General features: G+C 44.2%; 1 protein-coding gene across 2 annotated transcripts in view; it reads left to right on the top strand.

Moving 5' to 3' along the window:
* The window catches only part of SPTBN2 (spectrin beta, non-erythrocytic 2), a 994,900-nt gene that overhangs the window by 950,471 nt on the left and 17,494 nt on the right, over positions 1-26,935 (top strand). For both annotated transcript variants that reach the window (XM_086938557.1, XM_086938558.1), the window contains exons 33-36: positions 13,045-13,095; positions 13,411-13,649; positions 16,220-16,393; positions 22,493-22,535. In XM_086938557.1, the coding sequence (XP_086794683.1) occupies positions 13,045-13,095; positions 13,411-13,649; positions 16,220-16,393; positions 22,493-22,535 (507 nt within the window). The remainder of the gene's footprint in view (positions 1-13,044; positions 13,096-13,410; positions 13,650-16,219; positions 16,394-22,492; positions 22,536-26,935) is intronic.

The raw sequence follows: 26,935 nt of genomic DNA, 5'->3' as shown, positions 1-26,935 counted from the left end.
AGATGTCAGGCATCCTACTGTAGGAAGTCCGAGTGGCTGACACAAGAATGGGGTCACCTTTAGACTTTAACCAAGTTCCTTCATTTTCAGGACTTCAGTCTATTATAACAGAATGGACAGTTTCACAGAAGCAAGTATTGTTTTGAAAAACAATAGAACAAAACAAGAAATTAAAGAATTATCCCTATCTGGGTTCAGAGTGTGCCGTTCTCTTCTAAGTCCTGGCTCCTGGGCGCGTCTTGTCGCTTTCCGGACTTTTCCCAGTGAGGCTCAAAGAAGGGAAGAAAGTAAAGGGCCTGAATTAGTCACACCTGTCTATCCTACAACTTTTAGAGTGCTACCATCACCAGGCGTATTGTTGGGGGGGGGGTGGAGGTTAACAAAATAAAAGGGACTGGGTGTGCAGGGAGAGATGCCGACAGAATCAGTGACTTTTATGCTCCCTTAATCCCCCCCCACCAACCACACCAGAATGCATCCCTTAGAGGTACTTGCCTTGGGCCATGGCCCGTGAACAGGGCCGCGGCGTCCGGACCCGGGGTGTACTCTCCCTTCCTTAGGCGCCGGGTATGTACGCCTTGTCTGCTCTTGTGAGGCTTCTCTCGCAGCTCTGCCCCTCCCGCAGCTGATCTCCAGTCCTCCCGCAGCTCGCCTCCGCTTCTCCCGCAGCTGGTCTCCGGTACTCCGCTTCTCCCGCAGCTGGTCTCCGGTACTCTGCTCCTCCCCCAGTTGGTCTCCGGTCCTCCGCTCCTCCCGCAGCTGGTCTCTGGTCCTCCGCTCCTCCCGCAGCTGGTCTCCGGTCCGCCGCTCCTCCCGCAGCTGGTCTCCGGTCCTCCGCTCCTCCCGCAGCTGGTCTCCGGTCCTCCGCTCCTCCCGCAGCTGGTCTCCGGCCCTCTGCTCCTCCCGCAGCTGGTCTCCAGTCCTCTACTCCTCCCGCAGCTGGTCTCCGGTCCTCCGCTCCTCCCGCAACTTGTCTCCGGTCCTCCGCTCCTCCCTCAGCTCGTCGCCAACGTTCTGCTCTTCCTTTAACTCTTCTTCTCCTTCTCGACACCTGGGCTCCTCGTCCTCCGTCACTCTCCGACTCCAGACTGTGCCGCCCCTCCTTCGTTGTTCCTCTGCTTTTATCGTCCTTCCTCCGTTTTGTTTTTTCAACGTCGCCTCGCACAACTAGACCGCTGGTGGTTTCCAGTCTGTTTTGGGTGTCCTTGCCCGTTCTAGTGCACTTCCGGCCGGCGGCTTCCTCGTCCCTCTCACACCTACCCTCTCCCTACCGTATCTTTCAAGACCCTCAGGAGATCTATGACCTTTAACCCACTCCCTGCCTGTGTTTCTACGTATTCCTACACGTTATGCTGTATACGTCACAAGGGCATGCACAGAGTTACAGGAATCCCACCTGCAGCCCTGTTAATCTAAATGGTCCTCAACTCTTTAGTGACTTTCAATATCCCTGTGACATGGGCTAATTTTATCCATTTGTTATTAATGCTCTTTTTATTACACTTGTTTGTTATTGTAAGCTCTCATGATAACAATATCATGGGGAAAAGGTACTAATGGCTGTTAAAGGCCCTCTGACTTATCATTCCAGTGTTTGTATTTCTATTTCTTCAAGCTTAATTGACAACCTTGTGCGCTTTCACTTTCCAGGCAGCCCCAGACATTGGTGCCCGCTTCTTTGAAATAAAATCGGTCTTGCATTTACTCGAGTTTGAGCTATTGGCACTGTAAATGACAATGCCTTTTACTTATGTGTTCATTATCAAAACCAATAAAGAAGCATTGAAAATGCAATAGGTCTCGCCTTTGATTAAGTTAAAGCCATTTGCTTTGCTAATGGTATTATATAGCAAAGCAAATTGCTTTAACTTAATAAAAGGCAAGACCTATATCCTTTTTAATGCTTGTTTTCTTTTCCTCCAGTCATTAAGAGTAAAATCATTCAGTGGACTCAACCGACTCAGAAACTTTTATCCAACACAATTGTTTAATTCTTTCTCAACCTTATCTCTCATGCTGAATGGAATGATACTTTGCTTACTGACATTTATTTTTTGAATTATTCTTTAATCAGATTGTATTGCTGTCATTCTTGAAGCAACCCATTTCATTCTTAAACAGTTTTGGGAATTCACCAACACCTGATTTCACCTTATCGCCCATTTTATCTTACCCAATTTGTTTGATTTAATTACTCAAACTTGGTAGAGTAGAATTTTGGTCCAGTTTGGCACCTATTGCCTTCTGTAGTTGCCAGCATAACAATTATGCCCATTAATAGGGTATGTGTACCTTTATATTCAATGCTTTCTGTGAAATATCATTCTATCCTTCTAAGCACTTCTCCAAAACCACCTGCTGTTATATCGGGCTTATTTAACATTCCTTCTATTTTTTCAAACTTCCTTATGTGTCCTCTACAATGACTGTAAACCTAGGGCATTAATCAAAAATCATCTCTATTTATTTTCTCTCTCCTTTTACCTTATCCATTGAATGTCCATTACATTTCACGCCAATATGCAATTTGATTTCCTTACAATCTTCATTTACTTGTCTCAGACTTTTCCCTTGTTTCCTGTTTCTACATCATACCGTATAATGTCAATTTTTGTGGCACGTATTACATGCAAGTGTTATGAGTGAGCATTTCTAAGCTGGTTGTTTTACTTTTCTGGCTACTTTGCCCTGTGCTTCACCTTTGTTATTGTTAATTGATTGCACATTGCTGTCTCCTTCTGTGTTCTAAATTAATTTAATTAAAGCAAGTGATTGTGTGATCCACGTTTTCCATAGTAACAAGCATGTTTGTTGAAATGGGGGTCCTTTAACCAACATTTTCTTATTCTCTCATCTTTACAATGCAGTGTAAATTGATCTCTAATGCGCTCTTCTGTTTTCCACCCCAAACTTACTTGAGACTGCTAGTTTCCTTAAGTCTGCTAAGTACTCCTCAACACTTTCATCTTCCCTTTATTTTTCTCATTCCAAAATGGGACTTTTTCAACATAATGCTAACGAGAGGAAGATAATGAAGATCCAACTTATTTTCACAAATCTCGTACTCAATGAACCAACAAAAATCTTCTATTGATAAGTCTGATACATTTTCAAACACTTCTGGCATCCAGCCTCCAGGCATTGCATCAACAATGATATTTTTTTGGGGGTGTGGCTAGCAGCCGAAAGCAATGGCTGCAGCTTAGGCGAGCTCTCCCCTGCCCACGGCGTAAAAGTAATGCCACAACCTGTATATCCTGCCTAAAAGCGGGCGATACAGTGTAGGAGACTGCCCTGATACCCCCATCTGGTCGCAATCTGGCAGCGGACACCTCTGCTCCCGAGGCGACTGAGTCGGTTCCCGGGGACAAGTTCTGCAAATGGCGGCGGCGGCCTGAGGAGCGGACCGCGGTGGCGCTTGAAGCTCGGCGGTGCCTCTGAAGTGGCTGAGTCAGAATTCTCCACGGGCTCCAGCGGGGTTGGCATCCTAGTACGGAAACGATTTCCTTTAATTGTACATCAGGTACGGGAGGAGTCCCTTGGGAGGTTTGCTGCCATAACCTGCCAGTGGGAGGGGAAGCGGTTCAATATTGTTTTGGGGTATGCTCCCCCTGCCCTCCACCTGGTGACCCTACCAGCTCTTAGCGCATTCTTATTGGATCTACCTGAAGGTGAACTTATTGTGGGGGGAGACTTCAATGCAGTCATGAATGCAGAAATGGACCGCCACCCCAGCAGAACGACAGGGGCGAGTAACTCACGTATGAGTGGGTTCTTGGACGCATTGGGGCTGGTAGACGGATGGAGATACAGACACCCCGGGGAACGTGGATATACTTTTTAGTCGGGGGCACATAATAGTCTCTCACATATTGACTACTTTTTTGTTTCCGCGGACAGTCTCCCTTATTTGACTGACATAGAGATATGGCCGAGGGGTATCTCAGATCATTCGCCGGTCAATCTAACCTACACCTCCCACACCAAAGTGCGTAAACAAATTTTCCCATTTCCCCTGGCTATTTTCAGATTCCTTCGATCAGAAAAGATATTGTTACAGTCACAAAGCAGTATTTTCAGGATAACTTGGGTTCAGTGCAATCTCTTGGCGTCCTGTGGGAGGCTTTCAAGACGGTGCTGCGGGGGCAGGCAATTTCTTCCATCACGGGGCTCAGACGGGTGGTGAAGAGCGACCTAGAGGCGCCGGAAGCGGAACTGATAGCACTTCAGAAACTACATGAGACTGGCCCACTGTAGAGACAGCCCATAATCTACGCCTCAACAATGCGAGGTTACCGAATTTCAAAAGACGCAGGTCAAGCTGCGACTTCAGACCACTAGGCATACTATTTACGAGCGGGGTTAATAAGACTGTCAGACGTCTGGCGTGGCTAGATAAGAAAGAAAGGGCACAGAAGATGATTGCACAACTTCGTACTCCAACGAATGAAATAGTCACGTCTCCATCAGACATCACAGACACTCTAGCTGACTATTCTAAACAGGTCTATACATCTACCTCCCACATAACAACGGAGGAGGCCCAGACTTACATTAAAGACATACGGATGCCCTCTTTGTCAGATGAGGAGTCCCTGCTCCTGGACTCTGACTTTACAAAGGACGAGGTCTTGGCGGCAGTCCACTCACTGCAATCGGGTAAGGCCATGGGACCCAACGGGATCCCTATTGAATTGTATAAACGGGTTTCTGATATAACTGTTCCATATCTCCATGCAATGTTCCGGGACAGTCTGAATAGGGGGAAGCTGCCACTGGATCAAAGAATAGCTACTATAATTACTATTCCTAAGCCGGGCAAACCCCCGGACAAATGTACGTCATATCGTCCGATATCCCTACTCAACACAGAAGCCAAAATCCTGGCTAAAATGATAGCAAATCGATTGACTCCTCATCTCGAGGCACTGATACACACGGACCAATCTGGGTTCATGCCCAACAGAAGCACCGCTCTCAACTTACGCCGGGTACACGCAGTGCTGGCACATATACTGAGTCTCCCAGAGCCCGCAGTTATCCTGTCATTGGATGCTCGGATGGCGTTTGACATGGTGGAATGGCCATATTTATTTGCGGTCCTCCAACATCTCAGCTTTGTGCCTAGATTCTGTGCATGGGTAGAACTACTTTACGCTGAGCCTTTGGCGCACGTAGTGGCCAACAGTCATATTTCCAGAAATTTTTCGCTGAGCCGTGGCACACGCCAGGGATGCCCATTGTCACCCTTGCTCTTTGCGCAGGTTTTGGAGCCGTTGGCTACTTGGGTCCGGTGGAACCCCATGGTAAGGGGCCTCAGCTGGACGGCTACGTGGGAAGACTGCATATCGTTGTATGCGGACGATATTCTTCTCTATTTGACCCTCCCCAGGCGCTCTATTATAATGCTCATAACATTTGTGAAATTTTCGGGCGGGTTTCGGGATATCATATTAATTGGTCCAAGTCGGTCCTGTTTATCCTCAAGGGTCCTCCGCCTCAGCTTCCAAAGGACTGTCCCTTGAAAATTACTGATGAACCCTTTAAATATTTAGGAATCTGGATAACACCTAATCAAAATGCCTTCTTCTGTCATAATCTAGAACCCCCGCTTGACCGTTTTCGGCAGACGTTAGACATTGGCGCTCTCTGCCCCTGACCCTTCTGGGTAAAGCGGCTTTGTATAAAATTATGACTTTGCCCCGATTATTGTATGTTCTCGAGAATACCCCTTACCTTGTCGCCCGCGAAATATTTTAAATCAATAGAGGCATTGACCTCGGGCCACCTCTGGGGCAATAAACCGGCACGTATATCTCGACAAAAATTGGTCAAGAGCTGGTACGATGGGGGGATCGCCCTCCCAGATATCCAGTTGTATTATTGGGCGGCCCAACTAAAGATTATAAATCATTGGCTGCATGCCCCTCAGGAAGAACCGGCATTTAAGGCGGATAGATATGATCTAGGTGAGGCGGGTGTGCTTGGCGCACTCTATGATAAAAGAGGCGCCTCAGCCCTGATCGGCCCAACGGCGCACACAGTCAAGCTGTGGTATGTGGCTCAGGCCCGTCTCAAATGTGCAGACACACTTACTCGAATGACGCCGCTTTGGTCGTCGCGGCGGCTGGGCAGCCTGCAACATACTAAAGGCTTTGAAGTATGGGACTTGATTGGGATCTCAACCGTTGGGGATCTGTGGAAACAGGGCAACATTCTGACATTTGAGCAACTTTGGACTCAGTACGACCTAGCCCCTACGGAGCGATTTTGCTATCTGCAGATACGCCACGCCCTGGGGTCAATTATCCGGCTGGTGATGTTGTGCCTGATTCTACTCCACTTGAAGACAGGCTCCTTACGGAGCATATGCCCAAAAAAGTGGAATTCTTTGTATATCGTAAGATTATTAATAATCTTCCCGAACCCACCTTGAAACTAAAAGACTCGTGGGCCCATGAGGTGGGAGAGTTTGATGAAGCGGATTGGCAGACTGCTCTTTCCTCCCCACGGGAGGTAGCTATACCCTCTTAGGCTTGTACAATTGAAAATACCGCATCCGGTCTACTATACTAGGACTACTTTATATGCGATTGGGAGAGCCACACATAAATTTTGTTTAAGGGGATGTGGGGAGGAGCGGTCGTCTGGGACTGCCCGTTAGTGGCCCCGTACTGGGCCATGGTCATGAGGACCATGTCACAGGTGGTAAAGGTATCAGGGGCTCCGGATCCCAGGTGTTGTTTGCTGAATATCTGGGAACCAAACGACTTAACTCACTCTACACAGGATTGGATGACGCTGGGCATAATGTATGCTAAGAGGAACATAGCCAAATTCTGGGGATCCCCAGCGGTACCTACGGTCAAGGATTGGTGCAGCGATTTAGACTTTGCAATGATTGCGGAACGGGCGGTGTATCTGAATCAGAAGCGCCCACGGAAGTGGGTCCGACTGAGGGGTGCATGGAATGAATACCGGAGTTATTTGTGTGAGCTGCCAGTGTTGGATAGTGAGGATGATTTGGAGTGAGGGTGGCAAGGAACATTGACTCCTGAATATTATGCTGGGTACTCCTGTCCTTCTGATTATATGTATATTTGTCAGCTATATTCTCGATTTGCATGTCCCAAATGCTGAACTTTGCAAACACACTGTATGATTAATGTATGCCCTTTGTTTTCTTTATAAAATAATAAAAATGGTTTAAAAAAAACCAATGATGTTTTTTTCTGCACTGGGATGAGTGCTACCTACACAAGCATAATAAGGTAATAATAGTTTCTACTAAAACCATTTCATGTCGGTCTCACCCTCCTGGACATGAAAAATGGAGGTGGGTGTTTACATTTTTCCCTTTTTTATGTACTTAAACTGTTTGAACAAACAACACGAAGATCCATGCTGGTATGTGGTATAGTGCCTAAAATCTAGCCATCTTATCTCCAGTTTTGATCTAAAACTCAAATGCTTCCTACCAGATCACCGGTGTCCAATATGATGCCCAACCACACAGCTTTATCTTCTCACCTGCTGCTTGGCATAAAAATACATATTTCTTCTGTATTACTTGTCTGCTTACTGTAGCTAAATATATATTCATATATTACAAATTATAAACTGTTTTTCAGTCCCAACCAGTTCTGTTAATTTCCTCAGGCATACAGTGGATGTAGGTTTTACTGCTCCTCCAGCACTCTTACTCCAGGAAAAAACCCTTTGCTTCTGTAAATATTGTGTCCTTTTCCTGGACAACTGTTCATGCTCATGATCGGCAGCATGCATACCCATCATACTTAAGGTACGTGCTGCAACAAAAAAAACTGGTGGAAGGAATGCTCGGCTGTATCTCAGCAATCAGGAGCCACTGTGGCCACATTGAGGTCCATCATGTTTCACCAAATGTACCACTCTACATAGAGATCAAACACTTGCAAGGCAAGCTTGGTGTTTTTTACAGTAGAAACAATCCATCCATTTTTCCTGACTCAGAGAGCAAAGTTTGCATAGAAATTAACATGGGATATCACACTTTTTTTCTTGGTCCCCTTGTGTTTTTTTGGTCCCTTCTTGACAATTTGACATAACACTTTCCATGAAGGAGTAAAATGGATGAACGTTTTTGGAAAGTTTAGTGCAGATTTATTTTCTATCAGGGATTTCAAATAGTTGCTGTTTCAAATATACCCCTGTCATCTGTCCTTAGGATAAGGAAAATCTTGGAATTGGGGCCATGGCGAATAATGATGGTTCACATTCGATTCAAATAAGCGAATGAATTGCTAAACCTGGTTCGTCTGACTTTACCTTTCACTCAACAAACCGGTGACCTAAATAAAATACATTTTCAGCAGATTGTAAATAAATATGAGAACTTCTCCTACCCTGAAGAAAAGTATTTTAGCCATCACTGACCTACATATATAAATATTACCTAAATTTCTGTACCAAAAGAATCCATAGACATCGGGTAACCCACGAGTAAGGCATATAGCATGCCAAAAAGCACATGCCACTATTTCCCAGTACAGAGTGCTCTGGCAATTTCACCCGAACTCACTGCTGAATAGTTGTTTGCCTAAGTGTGTCCCACCATCTACATACTACCTAGTCTGTGCATGGCATTTGGGCTCATCAAGGCATTTCCAAGGTATCAAGAACTTCCTAAAGGATCAGACATTTATAGTGCCTGCTCTTTAAAAATACAATGGCTGTTCTTTGTTCCTTAGTCTAACCTGACCTCCCAAAGCAGGTCAAAAGCAACACAAAGAATTTTCTATAATAGTGCTTTATTACATTTCAGTATATCCTTCAACATGCAGCCAAAGAAAACTAAGGCATCAATGATACATTGTCTCCCAATAGTGTTACAGCATTTTTAAAAAGCCACAAGTACAGATACCTTGGAAAGCTGTCATTTCAAATAACCTCAATGGTACACAAATCTGTGACCGATACAAATGATCAAAGTGTTTCCACTGTGTACCGTCCTATACACACACACACACACACACACACACTCTCTCTCTCTCGCTCTCTCTCTCTATATATATATATATATATATATATATATATATATATATATATATATATATATATATATATATATATACGGCTCCAATTTCTTTCGAGGAGAAAGAACTGACTGCACTCCGTGCGTGGGAAAATAAACAGGTTTATTTAAACCGTTAGTACAACAGGACGCGTTTCGGCTTTGCGCCTTCTTCTTGCTGCTAAGCACAGTTACTCGCCACAGTGTTTAAATTAATTTTCAACAACAAACAGTTTGATTGACACAAGTCAACAACATCAGTGATGGACTAGTATATGTGTGTCACTGTGGCAGACATCTTAAAGTGTGTTTTAACATTGTTGCAAATATAGGAAACAACAGATTCAATCAAGCCATGTATCGGCTAACAAATTGCACATTTCATTTGCATAGTGATAAAAAGATTAATAAATAAAATCTGATGAACCAAAAATTAAATTTCTAAGTATTTTATTCTCATTATTTTACATTATAGAATTAAATCATTCATCATGAGAAATTAATTGTTGTATATACAATGTGCTATTATGTCTTAGATAAGCTGCATTACTCTATGCTGTGCAAAAATTGCTCATTTCATCCACTGGTGGGTTACGGACAGAGGGAGAGATGGTTGGAGGGAGTCACTTTCCTAGTTGAATAGATAACTCCTCCTCAATGTTGAGGCCTGTCGGCATCTTAGTTTGTAAGTGAATTATGAACCGAGATTCTAGCCTCCGTAACTGTAAGTTCCTATCTCCCCCTCGATCTTTACTAGGAATGTGGTCAAGACAAAAGTAGCGAAGGAGATTACAGTCACTTCGATGTTTTAAGGCAAAGTGCCGAGCTACAGGATAGTTAACATCATTATGGTCAATTGCTCTTGCGTGTTCTAAGATTCTTCTCTTGACAGGATGTTTTGTGCTGCCAATGTAACGCAGTTTGCATGGACATTTCAAGCAGTAAACACAATAAGGGGTAGTACATGTCCTGTATTTATTGATCTTTCTAGATGAAATACTTCCAGGAATTTGGTAATGAGTAATTTTAGGGCTAGTTTTACGTGCCTTGCAGTGATGGCAGGTGAAAAACCCTGTAAGGTTACCCAATCTTGGTGTTTTAGGAACAGGGTCAAAGTGACTGTGAACAAGTAGGTCTCGCAATGATCGATTACGTCTGTATGTAATCAATGGAAAATCAGAGATTTCTTTGCCTATCGTACAGTCTGATCTAAGGATATGCCAATTGCGTAAAAGAACAATGTGAATCTTTTTGTAATCTTTCGAGAAAGTGGTTATGAAGCATAAGGTGCCTTTAGTACTTTCATCTTTTTTCTTGTGAGAGGTCTTTCACAAGACACTGGCGTGGTATCTTTCGCACTTTCTCCAAAGTTTGTACCAAATTGGATTCAGAGTATCCTCTTTTTATGAACCTTTCCTTGCATTCTTTTGCTGCAATCTCAAAATCCTGTTCCAAGGTACAGTTCCGTTTCAAGCGCAGCAACTCGCCATAGGGGATGCTGTGCGAGGTTTTGGATGACAGCTGGATGCCTCTAAAATAGAGTTTCCAGCTGTGGTTATACGGAATAGGGAAGTACAAATCTTGCCTACTCTGATAGTGATTTTCGCATCTAGAACGGCAACTTCATTATTGCCAATGTGACCACTGAAATGTAAGTTAAGATTGTTAACATTTAGATGTTCAATATATGCTTCTGCGTCCTCTTTAGTGCCTTTCCAGAAAATAAACAGATCGATGTATCTGTACCACCCGATGATAGATTGAACCCATGGGTAATTCTCGTCGGCTCAGGCTACCTGCTTCTCCCACCAGCCGACGAACAAGTTTGCGCAGCTGGGGGCGAAGCAGGTTCCCATCGCCATCCCTCTGATCTGTCTGTAATGTTGTTTTTGAAAAATAAAAATATTGTTGTTGAGACAGAAAGGAATGAATTTAAGAAGCATCTGATTATGCAAAGTGTATTTCAGTGATCGACTTTTAAGAAAATATTCAACTGCTTGAGTGCCTTGATTTTGTGCAATGCATGTATACAATCCTGTAACATCTAGCACAATATATATATACACACACACACCACAGACACACACACACTGATAAAATCAAAGGTTACAGGGATGTTATAGTTAGGCTCAGATTTCACTCGTACAAAGCCATAGAAATTCAGCAGGTATATTTACCTGAGATAACTTTAACTTTCGCCCGAAATGCACTGCTTATGACCTCACATATTTCTATAGTTTTGCAGGAGGAAAATCTGAGCCTAAGCCAATTGTCCCTCTAACCTGTTTTTTTCAGTGAATTCTCATGTTTTTTTAAAATTCTATTCCTAACTATAACGTCCCTGTTACCTTTAGATTTTTAAGTGACTTTTTAAGGTTTTTTAACTAGTAGTCATGTTTTCAGAGTGGTGGAGAAAGAGTGCGGGTCCTCCGACCAGCGCTCAGTAATCCCGCTGTGTGGCATTTACTGTAGGTAACAGGAGGGGTTCTTGGCCCCCAAGGATCCTCAGCATCCACAGGGGCTTCATCCCCCAGCCAATAGTGTACCAGAAGGCGTGTTTGCTCAGTGGTGGAGAAAGTGGGAGTGGCCTCCAACAAACTCTCAGCACTCCCGCTGTGTGGGACTTCCTGGAGTTAATAGGAGGTTTTGGTTGTCCCTACAACCTGGGGGGTCCATTAAGCCCTCCCCCAATTCAGAATTAAGCAGCTTTCTGGAGGTGGTGGTCCCTGGGGCACGGGGGTCCACGAGGCCCCTCTGTATTTTATGGATTAGCCCCGGGGAGGTGGGGGTCCCCAGGGCACGGGGGTCCTCAAGACCTCCCCCCACCCTCAATATTTAGGAATAAGCCTCACAAATGTGGTGGGCCCTGAGGCATGGGGGAGTCCACTAGACCCTACCCCCTCCCCATTTGTTTAAAATATGTATGGGTGCATTCGCCCTGGACCTGGCCCACCCAGGGGCTAAAGAATAGAGAAACACAGGAGCCCGCACGTCCTTTTTAAAAAAAAATTCAGCAGTAGCCACTGCTTCAATGAGACTCCAGCCAAAATGTTCTTTTTTTTAAAAATAAGGATTTTGACCCTGGTGGGGTCTCTTGGGGGCATCCTCCCCCACCCGAGTCCTAGGGGTTCAGGATTTTCATACTCTGTCCCCTTCTCTCTTTTTCTTAATTTGTTTTCTGGAACTCAGCGGAAGCGGAGTCCTAAGATGGCTGACATCACTTCCTGATTTGAAGTGTTGGCAGCCAATCCGATTTGAAAACGGGGGCTGTCGGATCCGTGTCCCTGTGTATACAAATCTGGATCAACATCTACCTTCCTGCCAAATTCCGTTCAGCAGTTCAGGCTGTAGCCAAGTCTAGTGTTTTGATGGAAATTTACATAGAGAAAATATGTTCCGACACCCCACCCCACCCTTTTTCTCTGCTCCTGCTTGATGGATCATCAGGAAACTTTCAAGTCAGCGGCCGGAGAGAGCCTATTACTAGTTGTGAAAATGTTGCCGGGATTTGTCAAACAACGCCAAAGGTATTATCAAATGAAAAAACACTCTTCCTATAGAAGCTAGGTCGTAACTATAACTACCTACTGGCAGGTAATGTAAAAAAATATGGATATGTTTATTATCAAAAAATTGATAGCATAGAGGCCTTTTAAATTATGCCATAGGTTGGAGATTGGAAAGTCTTCAACTTTGAAATCCCCTTTGACTTAAGATAGTATTCCAGAATAGGTATTCTACTAAGATTTAATAACCAAGATGACTTTGTTTTTGCTTTGCCGATTTAGATCACACCAAACTTGCAGCAAGAAGCCCTATCGAGGAGTTAGTTGGTGGAAGTCACTGGCTTTTGTTTGATTACTTAGGGTGCTGCATTAAGGGATTTCGCTGTTTTGGATGGAGTACTAGTATGACTATTTCTCATGAATATGATTTTGCTGTGGATTTAGTGTATTTGCTTCCATTAATGTGTCTGTACTTTCTCTTCACAGCCCTCCACTGACACAAGGAAACTGGATGATAGCAGTTTATCGGAAGTGCCTGTAAGTCCTTTGGGGGTGCTCTTACTTTTCTCAGCAAGTTTGCAGGTATGACTGACATGCTCAGCCATATGCGGTGTCCTTGAAGGCAATACAGTCACTTACAACAGCTCAGAGGGTTTTGATGGCAAAAATTCAGGCTAAGCTTTTGAGTGTCTCCTCGTATGGAAATGCGGTGCTGTAAAGATGATGCCCATCTGGCAGAGTTCAGGATTTGCAAGCTGACTTCACTGTCCTTGAGTTCATCAATTTATTGCAGATTAGCAAGCGCAGACTGCTGTCACCTTCAAACAAAGTAATTCTTTTTTTTTCTTTTAGCCATATGAAACATCAGATGCTACAAATGGTACAAGGGCAGATATCTTAATCAAGGATGGAAATGGGAGCCCGGCCCCATCGCCCAAGAATCGCCCCAAATCTGGTCTTCTGTCAGACACCCCACACTCTGCAACCCTGCCCCTGAGGTCGCCTACTGAGCCACCATCCACAGAGCAAATGGAAGGGATGCTCTGCCGCAAGCAGGAGATGGAATCGCAAGCCAAAAAAGCTGCCAACAGGTCAGTGACCTTGGCCACTGTTTCTGGCATTTCCTGATCAACTATTTTGGTGCACCCGCGTTTGTTTTCTGATTTCAGGTGCCTGGCCAGCCTTCTCCATCGCTTTGTTGTGTTACAGTGAGGGAAGGCTCCCTTCGCTGTCACTAAATTAAATAGTTTTCCAGTTGGTAGTTATTATGAATTCATTACCATCTGGCTAATAGTATTGATCTTGGGTGGCATGACCTGGCAGTTCTCCCAGTTGTCCCGTCACTCAGTCATGCTGCTAGCACATACCATATGCTACTATTTGCAATCCAGTTAGCTGCACATCTAGCATTGTTTGATTTGAATGTTTTATTTCTAGCAGATAACACAAAGGTTGCAATGTATTTGAACAGGACTCTTTCAGTGTACTCCATCTATGGACATTTGTTAGTTACCCCCTAAATGTGATTCACAGTCCAAGAATGAAGACCAGGAGGAGAACAGAAAGCACCAGTGCCTGTTTGTTGGTTTTGTTCGGGTGGCTGGCTTAACTATTATCTTATTTGATTGTCAAATTCTACTGTTGTCAATCCAATTTATAAATAATTCAAACGAATACCGTATTGAAATGCAATTATCAGGATACCATTTGTAGTGGCTACATTATTGTGACATAAAATCATACATTGAACAAAGATGAAAAACTGGGAACAAGAATTTAGTCAAGAGAAGGAATATGTAATGTTGAGAATAATTCAGACTACCTGGGTGAATCCTCAGCAATTGCATGAGAAATATCCAAGTCATTGTCCTTCGTTGTCCCATTACAAACTGTAAAAGGACCTCTGTTTAAATGTTCATGAAGTTAGAATGATTTACAGGTCTTCACCCAGAAGTTACTTGTATTATGGAGGGCAATCGAAAAATGCATGTTTTTCATTCCTCTTCCCTGGAAAAGTAATGACAATAGGAAAAGTTACTTTGAGGGTAATTATTATCAAATTGATGATCTTTGAGAGGAAACAAATGTAACTGGAGGAAATTATCTTCTGACGTTGTATGCCTGTAAAAATGCATTCTCTGATGATATTTGGCTTACTGTGACATAGATTTCCTCTTTCCAGCCAGAGTGAAAGCTCCACCGTATCTGCACACAGCAACTAGATACCCTATGTACACACCTGTTCCATAGGTTAACATGAGAGGCTGCTATCGTGCTTTAGGTTTAATAGCTTTAGCAACCCTATTACTAAGGGGACAACTGCGCTATCTGAGGTGAAAACCTGTGGTGTGTTTCAAGGGACAGCTGAAGCGTATACTTTGAGCATTCTTTGTTGATCACACCAGAGCAGTTGCACACCCTAACAGCTAGATCTTGTTTTCCTGATTGCTTAGTATCCCCTATGTGATCTGTTTCCTAAAGCACCCTTCTGTCAGCCCTACTTGAGCAGCTCTACATGTGAGGTCCGAAAACTAACACATTCACTGGTTCGCTGCCTGAGGCTCTTGGCAATGTAGGTGTTTGGAAACCAGGAGCCACCAACACCCCCTTTGTCTGACAACAACTGTACTCTTTAGACTGTCAGCACTTACTCTTGTATATACTTGGGAAGATAGATCACAAAGGGGAAAAGGGACTGGAAACCATGGTCTCTCAACCGCAGTGTCTGCACTTCTCTAACCCTACTAACATCGGTGGTCAGATAAGAGTTGCATACTACTTACTGTGTTGAGACGCTGGCCGTATTTAGTGCTCGCAACTCTCTTCTCAACTGGAGGCAGACAGGCCCTGCTCTATGCGTGAAATTGTCTGACCTCTCTAGCACTCGCTGACTCTCAACCACTTCCTTGTTGCACTTCTTATGGACTTCTGTTCCTTACCCTCCACAGTATGTACACAGCTGAAGCATTGCCAGCTGCTGAACCTCAAGCCTTCTGTCATTGCCAGCAATGAGGTCTACTAGCAAACCCCTCTAACAAAGATGTGCAGTCGCACAAACAACTCAACATCATCAGGCGCAATGCAGATCTGCTAAGTAAATCAGGAATGTCATTGGTCTCCAAAATCAATTGTGTAGCTTAAGGTTGTGCCCTTGGGACCCTCTAGCTTTCAGTTTTATGAAACAGAAACTAACCTCTTTTCACCATTTTATTGGACACCTACTCAGTGTCATCTCGACTGCATGTGAAGTTTGTGCAATATAGTTAAACATTTTGAAGAAACCATTGGAGAAAGCATCTAATATTGAAAGACATTATTCTGACTCCCCATGTTCACTTTGTTCCTCTCCACCCTGCAAAACAGTCCTACGCAGATTTGTTACTTTAGGACAGTCTTGGTTGAATTACTGAGACAAAGGTATACGGTAAGCAGTGCTTTTTCTGTAAATGCAAGTCTTTTACATTGATTGTGTTATGTGAAAGGAGAGTGAGTACACAATATGTTAACACACGGGCATAAATCCACAGCCCATGCATGATTCTGTCTCTGTGTGCGAAAGTGGCCATGTTTATAATTATTCTTTTAAAGGAGTGATAAGAATATATCCTAAACCATGCACCCACAACTGCTGTTTACCAATGCCATTTTTATGTCCTTGCAGGTCTTGGCAGAACGTCCACTGCATTTTGCGTAAAAACAGCCTGGGGTTCTACAAAGATGCAAAAAGCGCCAGTGCAGGCATTCCTTACCATGGAGAGGTACCAATCAGCCTGGTCGGGGCAACGTGCACAGTAGCCCACGACTATAAGAAGCGGAAAAATGTCTTCAAGCTTGGGTGAGGAGACCTCCTTGAGAAATAACTGGGTGGCTCTCCATGTCTTGGTCAAATAATTGAACCTCTCTTGATGTTGTCTTTATTGTTTGGCTTTCACAGAGTTTGTGTGATTTTGTCATATTAATCAGATTCTGAGCCAAGTAATATCAGTCACCATAATCTGTCTCTTTTGCACGGCCAGATCTCCATTGTAAGAATCATTCAGCAAGTAATTAAGGCAGGTGGTTTGGGTTCCTTTCAAGAATTGAAAACCCTAGCCTACTCTTGGAGGAGTAGGCTGTTTTACAGGATCACTGAGGAGCTACCATTTTCCTAGTATTTTGTTTATATTTGGTGCAAGCCCCAGAGCATAAACCTGCACAAAAATCCTCAAGTTGGTCAATAAGGCTTGGTGATGGGCTTCGGCCAGGGTGGACACTCAGTGCATTTTAGCTCTGAGCTGTGTGAGTGACTCGAAAAGGGGCAGCATTAGATTGTGTGAGGCCATCAGGTTAGCCAACATGGTTCTAATCTGCAGACAAGTGCACCATGCAAATCCACTCCTTGAACCTTCAACCCGAGCTGCAACTGGTTTCGCCCATCCATCCTGACTCCTGCAGGGCTATAACTCTTCCACCAACTGAAACATCAATTGGAATCAGATCCCAAAAACCCCCATGGTTAGTGTAAGTGCAAACTTCTGTGACATGTAAGGGAACACATGTTTATTAAACAAGGACGGCCGCACAAGAATATGTTTTCATACTAGGTCCAGGCAAGGTATTTGCAGATTTTGATATGCAAGCCTCTCTCAGAATGATTGTCTTTGCATAATCCTGAAATATAGTGTTTGGTTAAGACTATCATCTTTTTACCCCAAAAATTAATTTGGGTACAAAAGTAGGTTGCTCGAAATGGCTCAGGATGACTGATACCAGAAGCTCAAATTGCCTACTTGGTGCAGAGCATGTTTAGAGTGTTTTTCCGCCAGCTGCTTTGAATTATAAGTGACAAATTGAACAGTAAAGAAAAGGGATAACATAAACTAGAAAGCGTTAAAAAATGGGAGATAAATCCAGATGTTCTGCACAGCATTTTTACGGATTAAACGAACTGTCAACAATTGAAAGCAGAAAATGTTCAGAGTTAGCATACATTTAGCTGCAGGTACGCTGGATGGACAATATGCTGTCAATCAGCTGGTACAAGACAGTTGCTTGTGCTGTCCCCAGTGCCACTCATAACACAGGTGATCAAAAGGTGCAGATACTCACACAACACGTGTCATTATTACTGACATGGGCCAGACAGATATGTTTTTGAAGCTTGGTGAATGTCTCAAAACGACACTGAAAATTGGCAACACAATACTGTCTCTTGACTTTGATTGTTAATTCACCTATTCTGTCCCTAAGTAACTGAACTTGGCAGCATTGCTCCTGAAGCCATAGTTTTGGGATTTGAAAAATCCATCAAGATGTATGTAGAATATATGGGAGACGGGAAGATATTGCTCAACAAAGTAGAAGGTGTTTGTCCTGATCTGTACAAGGAGGAAAAATCCACCCACTTCACAGGACATACGGGTATAGATGTTACATGAACTCACCATTCACTTAAATTATGTATATATTGTGGGGAATTTTGGAGTCCAAAGAGCATATTCCAAGAGGAAGGCAACTTTCATTTGCATGATACCCGCAATGGACATTTTTGAGAGGTGTAGGAAAGTTATTGCACAACGACACTCACCAGCATGGAATTTGTGCAGTGTTAACTAGATTGAAGGCACTTCCATTTCAGTCAGTGCACAAGTTGTATTGGTAATGACAATCACCTCATTATGTAGAGTTAGTGGACTTCAAGCTCTCACTGTGCAGCAGCCTTTTTTGCTGATAAATAAGGGCAGAGAGGTTTTGAGGACCCGTGCGAGACTCATCACTGGTTCAAGAAAACACTCGCATATATCCCCTGACTTAAAAGCCCTGAACTGGCTGCCTTTTGAAACCAGAATTCAGCCGAAAATTGCCTGTATGACACACTCGGCCGTACACCACAAGTCACCCAACTACCTCACTCACAAGCTGACTTTATCAGGAGGCTCAAGATCCAACAGAAGCACAAAGAATCTCCTCCTGAAACCCCGTAGATTCCGGAAGGAAAAAACATACAAGCGCTCCTTCTCAGGAATGGCACCTAGGATCTGGAATGCACTCCCGCCAGAAACTAGGCTTATCCCCTCCACTGTACTCTTCAAGAAAGAGGTAAAAGCCATCCTTATGGCTAAGTTCACCTGATCCCTATTGCTACTGGAACAATGACAGTACATGGCTCCTATATTATCGGCTACCTGAATGCCTATCTATGTTAGACTCTTTTATGACAGCTACTAGATCAAAATCATTGCACGGATGCTATATTATTGGTTTCCAGATTGTTTATTAGGGCTGTACACTATGACTTGAGTGCTTTACTAACTTGCAATTTACTCACTACTGACTACTATTCTGTTTTCAACAGTGTGTTTACTCACCCCCTGGGGTGCTATAATCTTATTCGAGTCGACGTTGCACGGCTTCTATATTATTGTTTCTTGATTGTTATTAGTGTGCATACTCTTGTGCGATTGCTACCCTATTTTGCAACTCACCCACTACCGAATATTATATTGCTTTCAAGAGTTTGTTTACCCTACCTACTGTTTCTGTAAAGCGCTCTGATATCTGCAAAGATCTTGTTCGCGCTATATAAAACTTTAAAAATAAATAAAAATAAATAAATCTGAAGATTATCCGAAAAGCAGAATCCGCATTCTGTCAATCAAACTCTTGACTTAATTTCATTTTTCCACCATCCATAATCAGCAGATGGAAAAGTTCTCCGTGCCCTAGAGGTTAGGAAGATTCTGTGCTTTACATTGCTAGGACAAAGGGATTAAGAGTCACATCAACTCTCAGTGTCACTTGCTTAACAAAACAAGATCAATCCTATAGCGTAGAAAAGAAAGCTGGATTGTGAATTTTACTCACTTATGTTATTCTTTAGCTCGAAAAGCACTTCTGGGAAAACAAGATATCCTACATATAATAAATAACAGTCTTTAGCTTCGATTAGCAATGTCTTGATGTGAAAAATGCAGGACAGCCACGTTTTTAAGCTCATACTTTAACTGGATATTACGTTGTCAATGTTCAGCCTAAGCAGGAAGCTGCAGTTTAGCAGGCAATGTTACAAAATCCATATCCTTTCTCTTCCACTTCACATCCCTCTCCATATGGGGAGAAGTGCTGTTGTGCGGCTGATGTACAACACTTGAACCACAAACAGTTTCAGGATGAAACAGTGACAACTTACTTGCCTCTGACAATAGTTTTGCAGGTTGAATCCATTGGAGATTCACAAGCAATTTCCATTCCCAGTCTCCATAGTGAAGAGGAAGGGGAGCATGCAGGTTTCTTACCAGAGTATGCTGTGGTATACCCAATTCCTCAGACCATACACATTATCAAGAAAGAAACAGACTTAAAATGGTGTCTGCAGTATAGGTAATTGGCTAATTTCAATCTGATCGTGATACACTTCAACCATAACTTTCCCCTTCACATTCAGTGTTTTTCAGTTAACAAAATGGGGTTTCACCATGAATCTTTCTTGGATTCAGTTTCCCCCCACTCCTTTTTACTATCTTCACATGAACTACCTGTGGGATAGACATGACCAGCACCACTCTGGTACAGCAAATCACATCTATGGATAATGCTGGTCCAACAATCCAAATGGGCCCTCTAAAAAAAGGAATTTAAACGTGGATCTCTAATTGATAGACTTTTGAGACTCATCCATGGAAGCATGTCTGTCCGACTATCCTCACTCGCAGGTGTCACTGCTTGCACAATACATTCAACTTGAAACATTTTGATGCAGGTCCAACAGTTAATGATGAAGCGTTAGCGAAAGGTGATGCTGCAGAAAGTGAATTGAGATGTTTATCTTGTTGTCAACAGACATTCATATTTTCACTATGTTGTGTGTTTTAGAAGAAGACTCAAATTGTAAAAGCCTTTTCATATTTTTAGACATCACTCATACATTCGACAGTTTGGGAGACTTATTTCTCGCGTAAAGCTGGAAGACAGAGCCTCAGAAAGGGGGAGTCAGGAGCTTAGCATCGCTGCACTATGAACTAATACAACTTCTTCTATAGCACACGCTGACAGTTGTCTGATGTGTAGGCAATAATTCAGGCTGTCAAGAAAATTGATGCAGAAAGACCAGCTCACTTTCAAGAAGCGAGGGAGCTGGGATTACCTTTGACCAAGTCTGGAGATTAGATTCTAGACCACATCAATTTGCATTGAGTCACTAATGTCTTCTAGACACTGCTTTTAGCATTAGGCAATTTTGCAGATTATCAGAATGGTAGTTAGAAATGGGGAATTTGCTGTTGATTTTCTCCATCTGTGAAACAAGTGGCACTTCCTGAGTGCCAAATTGCCAAAATGTAGCCAATATCCTCTTTTTAGTAGCAAATAAGTATCTGCTCTTGTTTTCTCTGATATTATCAGGAGATGCTTTGTTTGAATTCAAAACATCTTCCTTTACTCTGCAGAGGCCAATTCTGTGAATGAAAACTGTAAACTCACTTAACTACATCGTTATTTGAATCACTGAAAGTGTTGTGGGACCATCTTCAACAAAAACGGTAGCTCGAGCGATGCGCCTTCGTACCCAGCGACGGGAAGACATAGTCTTTACATGCTGAACATGCACAGGGGCATTGTGGGATCACAGGCCACGTCATAGACGAGCTCTGACTATAATGTCCAAGCCATCGCACCCCATACCCACCTCTAATCAAGACAAGGGTCTTAAGTAAACACGACATTTCTGGACCTAACCACTAGTTGGCGGAAATGTACAAAGCATGTGGCTCCCAAAGTGTTTCAAGCTGCAAAACCACAATTACAGCTAAATAACTAGTTTCTTTTTCCTCGTGAATTGCAGAATGCTAGCATCACCTTGTCTTAATTTGGCATCCAGAAAGCCGCTAACTGTTGTGATGGAATCCTTGCACTGATACAATGCTGCTCCTTGAAGGGCACCTCAGTGCATGTAAATCCTAACCACTGAGAGTGACCGGCCCTTATCAACCCAACCAGATCTTCTGCTGCACCTACATTTCTGCTGGAGTTTCAAAGTAAAGATACACACAGACTCTGAACAGTGACTGCTTGCATGTCTGTGATGCGCTGAGGGAAGTGCAGGAACCTGCAGCAACCGATGGGCTTAAGATTTTCCAAAGGAGCGCTCAACATTCATTCATGCTGGTATTCTCAAAAGGAAACTCACAGCTGGTGAGTACCCTAAAAAGAGAAACCAGCAGGTACAAAAAGGAACGGTATGCCAATATAGGGATCTTCTGCTCGTAAAGGCCAAATATACTGAAAAAACTAGCCTGGTGTGCTACCACATTCACTCCTTGATACAACAAAGTTACACGTCTTAATGTGAGGAACTGGGTCCCAAACGTATTTATTGGTGAGCAATCAGAAAAAAATACTGTTGATCGATCATTCAAGCATAGGGTTTGCCCTGGTCACTGAGCAATTCCAGTGTGGTGTGGTTTTTGTAATCGCCCCCCTAATGAGGGCTGTAAAATAATTCACCCATGAGGATGAATCATGACCTCTTAAAACATATTGGAAATGTATCTTCAACCTAGTTATGTGTTGTGTGCACTCATGGTAATACTTCATATGATGTAGAAATGTTGTCAGTCATGTCTTTTATGTCGTGAAAGGTGTACTTATTCAAGGTGCATGTGAATCTGCGCTGACGCCTGTGCTTCGTACAGCATAAACGTCTATGAAAAACAGGAAGGCTTGTTCACCTTAGACTGCCATCTGTATTGAGCAGGATGTCTGCCTGGATCTGATGGAGGTCCTCTCATTGCCTTTATGCCACTGCATTATTTATGGGTGCTCATACTGCCCTGCTTCTCTTTGTTGCGGTGTCGTTTCCAACAGTGCAAATAACAGAATTGTCTCAGAGGTGCTATCTTAATTGTGTGTGCCTTGTTTAAAGTGACCAGGACTGATCTTTTTTTTTTTTTTTTAATAGCTTAACAGACGGGAAGGAGTACTTATTCCAAGCAAAGGATGAGGTAAGCATGCTTGCATACATTCCTTGTTCTGTATATTTGGTCCTCCTCTAGTAAGAAGTGCAGATGTATGGAATTTACTATGCTGTCTACAGGGGTTGTGTCACAGAAACGCAATTACAGTCCAATGTCCCTCAATCTTTCACAGATCTAAGGGGTCTCTGTTCAGCTAAAGAATAATAAGAATAAAACAATAATTTGAGACTGTACCTGAATCTATGTTTGAAATGTAACACATTCCGTCTACAAAAACAACCCAGTGAAATGTGTATACTTGTTTCTAATAGAGACTTATGGCCACAGATTCCTTACCTTTTGCATATTTCCTAGGCATCAGACTGTATCCTAAAACTTTTCAGCAGTACCTCTGCACGCCGGAAGGTAGCACTGTGTAGCCCCACACCAACGCCGTTCTGCTCCATAAGTGATGTGCAGACCCTATATAGATGCTTCTCCCACGCACTGACATCAGTTCTTTTCTTTCTGCACCTCCAGACTTGGATCTGGAGCGCCTTCAAGTCTCTCAGAGACTGTTGCCTTTACAAATGTTTCCTTTGTGCAAGGGATGTCACCCTTCCAAAGACAGGTTTTAAACTCTGTAGGGATTGTCAGAAGCAGATGTCTGTGACAGATCCCCGCCAGGTATGTTCGAGATGCTGGGGTTGGGCCACAACTACAAGGCCTGCAGCGACTGTGAGTTGATGAACCCAAGGGCCATCAGGGACTGTAAAAAAGTGTCTCTATATGTACTGGACCAAAGTAAGGTACAGTGTGTGTATAGAATCCCCAATCCCCAGAGATTTGGCAGAGGCTAAAGTTAGATTTAACCTTACTCTCTAAAGTGGTAGCTTGGTCGAGCAGTAAGGCAGTATCAGAGGACAGTGTAAAGCATTTGTTGTACACACTCAGTCAGCAAATGGTCTCACACACTCAAGAACGGAACTCTAGGCCAATTGTTTTGTATCAATTTATTTTAGAACCAACAAGGTATCAAAATATACTCTCTCAGAATGAGTTACTTTAGTTAAATACTTTTTGAATGCAATAGTTACAGTTTGATGCAATAGGCAACACAATTTCAAACACAATGCAACATTGAGCTCAAAGGGAATTTTTGTTAAATGCAATTGATTACTTTGTAGATTACTTTTCTAACCACAAGACTGAATCCTTGATTCAGTCCTGGGACATGTCCTTTAAACAGTTAAGTAAAAGCGTTTTGGTTATAGTAGTGATGTTTAAGGAATATTATTGTATTTTAAAAGTTGACACTTAAAAAAACTTTTTCAGTTGAAATTACCAATTTTATCCTATGGAAGGAAATTCAATTTGCAGGTAAAGTATATTCACATTACTTTTGTAATCCAGTACTGGGCTCCTAGGTTCAGCACTAGGACATCTATCTAAGACAGGTAAGTAATTACGTTTTGTTAGTTGGTACGATTTTTAAAGAATATTTGTAATTTGCCAAAATCGACACTTAGAAGAAATTTCACAGAAAAACGGTCAATGGTTTCCTTTGGAAGAAAATTCAGGTTACTGGTATGTACAGTAAAAATTACTTTTCAGGGTTTGTGCTGGGCTAAAAGATGCAGCACTGAGGTCTCCTGATAACAGGTGAGTAAATCAGAATTAGTTGTTCGGCTGATTTTAGGTGAATATTTTAAAGTTCCAAAACTCCACACTTCGAAGAATTTCCAAGGGAAACCAGTCAATGTTAGCCTATGGAAGAAAAGTGAGTTATCGGCTTTTAGGTAAGTACTCGACTGGCAGAGTTAAGGTTCTGGGCATAGACTCGGGGTCTCCCAGGGTCAGGTAGGTACAGTTGGTACACCCTCAGCGGCACAGGGGCAGCCGGGTGCAGAGGTAGTTAGGCCCAATGTTATCCAATGAGAGGCAGGGGGCCTTCGGTTGGTGGCTGCTGGCTAGAAGGCCACGTGGCTGTGGGAGCTGGGCTCCTGGTCACTTGCTCAGGGCAAATGGGGAAGTTGGATAGGACAAAGGTTGCACTGCCAGGGGCACTCAGGCGGCTGGGTGCAGGGTGCTTTTGAGCCGTTGGGCTCTCAATGTTATTCAATGGATATCTTGAAAAGGGAACAAAGGCTGCAGGCTCGGGGACAGAGGATCTTCTGGAGCGGCCAACACTCGAGGGGTAAGTTGGGATCTTGGAGGGTAGGTAGGCACCCCGGAGTTGAGCACAAGGGACCGGGGGCGCTGGGTGCAGGGGTGTCTTTTGGCGTCGGGAAATCTTACCCTCGACTGGTCGGGGTTTGGGGGGGGGGTCCCTGGTTCTGAGGCTGCAGGCGTTGTCTGGGTCATCGTGGAGGATCCTTGGGCACTGGATTCTGCGTCAGAATCGCCGGGGGGACGTCCTCAGGGTCTTTGTCCACTCGGGCACAGGCCGGGCTAGGCGGGTGCAGAGTGGGCTGGATTTGCGGTTTCTGTCTGGCACCCGGGGTGTTGCTGTTTGAGCAGAACCACTGCCCATGGGAGTCCCAGTCTCTAAGAGGGTCAAGGCAGGCAGGTCCTCCGGGGTTCTTGAGGTTGCTGTCCGCAGGAGACGCCAGGATTTAGCAGGAGCAGGTTCAAGGATCAACAGGTCGGTAGGGCTGGGGCCAAGTCAGTTGATGTTGTCCTCTTGTTAGCAGCTGCACGGCAGGTCTTCTTCTTGGTCTTGTTTCGAAATCGGGATCTGAGGAAGGAAGGTTCAGGGTGCCCCTAAATAATACATTTAGGGGCGTTACAGGTAGGGTGAGGGCAGGGACCAATGGTCCCTGTCCTGGGGTGGGTACACCACTTAACCTGCTCCTCTCCTGTGGGAGGGGGCAGGAGCCTAGCTGTGAGTGGGTAGGGCTCTCCATCCTCAAGATGGCAGTAGCCCGGAGTCGTGCTTCACCTCGCCTCTCCCACCTGAGGGGTGGAGTTGGCACAGGCTGGCACACCCCCTTTCCTGACGTAGGGTTTCCTGCCAGTCTTCCCGCCAGAGTGGGGTTCAGAACTGGTGGGGGCCAGTTGCTGAGTAAGGCAAGTGGCCTAGAGAAGCTCACAAGGGCGTCATTCCTATGATGCTTCCCCCTGCCCATCCTGGTGGAGGAGACCTAGCACCTGGCCCAGGATGTGCATTGTTGCAGGCCCAGGAGAGCGGGGGGCTCTCCACCCAGAGGTCCAGCAACATGTCTGCTGTGTGGCAGCCTAGGCAGCCTCTCAGACAAGACGTGGATTGTAGGTTAGGTTTCAGGGGGCATCTCTAAGATGCCCTCTGTAGTGCATTTTAAATGAAATCCTACATTAACATCAGTGTGAGTTTAATGTGCTGAGAAGTTTGGTATCAAACTTGTCAGTCTTCAGTGTAGCCATTATGGTGCTGTGGAGTTCGTAATGACAACCTTCCAGCACCATATACTCTTAATGGCATCACTGCACTCACAGTGCCCAGGAATGGCCCTGGGTACTGTAGGGGCTCAGGGCTCATGCACCTGTGCCCACACCATTGGCATAGGGCACCCAGCTAGAGGGGTGACTGATGTATGCCAGGGCAGTGGGTTTGTTGACATGGCACACAGGGATGTGCGCCATGTTGACTCTTTGTTTAGTTATGCACCAGGACACTCAGCCCGCAAAGGCAATGTGTGTGTGTCAGGGTGCAGGGCCCCTAAGGGTGGCACAATAAGTGCTGCAGCCCTTAGGGGTCTTCTCTGGTTACAATGCGCTGGGTACCCATGCTACCATTTACCAGGGGCTGACGTGGCCAGAGATGCCAATTGGGTTTTAGCTTCAATACAGTTTTAGGGAAGGAACGCAGGCCCATGGCACCTTATTGGCAGGAGCCCCGGGCACACTCAGTCAAAGCACATCAGCTTTTCAGCAAAAAGTGGAGGCATACCATGCAAGAAAGATGGCACTTTCCCACAGGGACCGCAAGGAGAAACTTAACATTGCAAAGCATTAGAGCACTCCTCGCCTGGACCGCTCCAAATTGCAGCCCACTAGGAAAATTCAGTCCTGTTCTTGAAGAAGACTTAGTCGTTCCAGAGACTGGTCCAGTAGTCATTTTAAGTCGTCAAATAAGTCTAGGTAAAAACACTTGGAATCTAAACAGGATTCCACCACCTTGCGCCACTCTTATTCGCCTGAGTTGGTAAAGGGGCAGCGTCACTCTCACCATTTTCACTATTGAAGTCAACCAATTTCAGAGCTGATCCCACATCTGGCACTGGCACAACCCAAGTTACTAGGGCCGTTAGCCACGCCTAAGCAGATCAAAGAGTTCTGTGCAGCTATGCTCACGCTCTTTGGATGCCTTCTGACTTCCTCTGGTGTGCCTTAGTGCCCCAAAGAGCTGAGAGGCTCACTGGAATACCACCGGTGGGTTCACCCTTGTTGCCAGGTGGACCCTCTGAGCC

The sequence above is a fragment of the Lissotriton vulgaris genome, chromosome 9 (genome assembly GCF_964263255.1).
Source record: "Lissotriton vulgaris chromosome 9, aLisVul1.2, whole genome shotgun sequence".
NCBI lineage: Eukaryota > Metazoa > Chordata > Amphibia > Caudata > Salamandridae > Lissotriton > Lissotriton vulgaris.
This window is presented reverse-complemented; position numbering and strand designations above follow the sequence as displayed.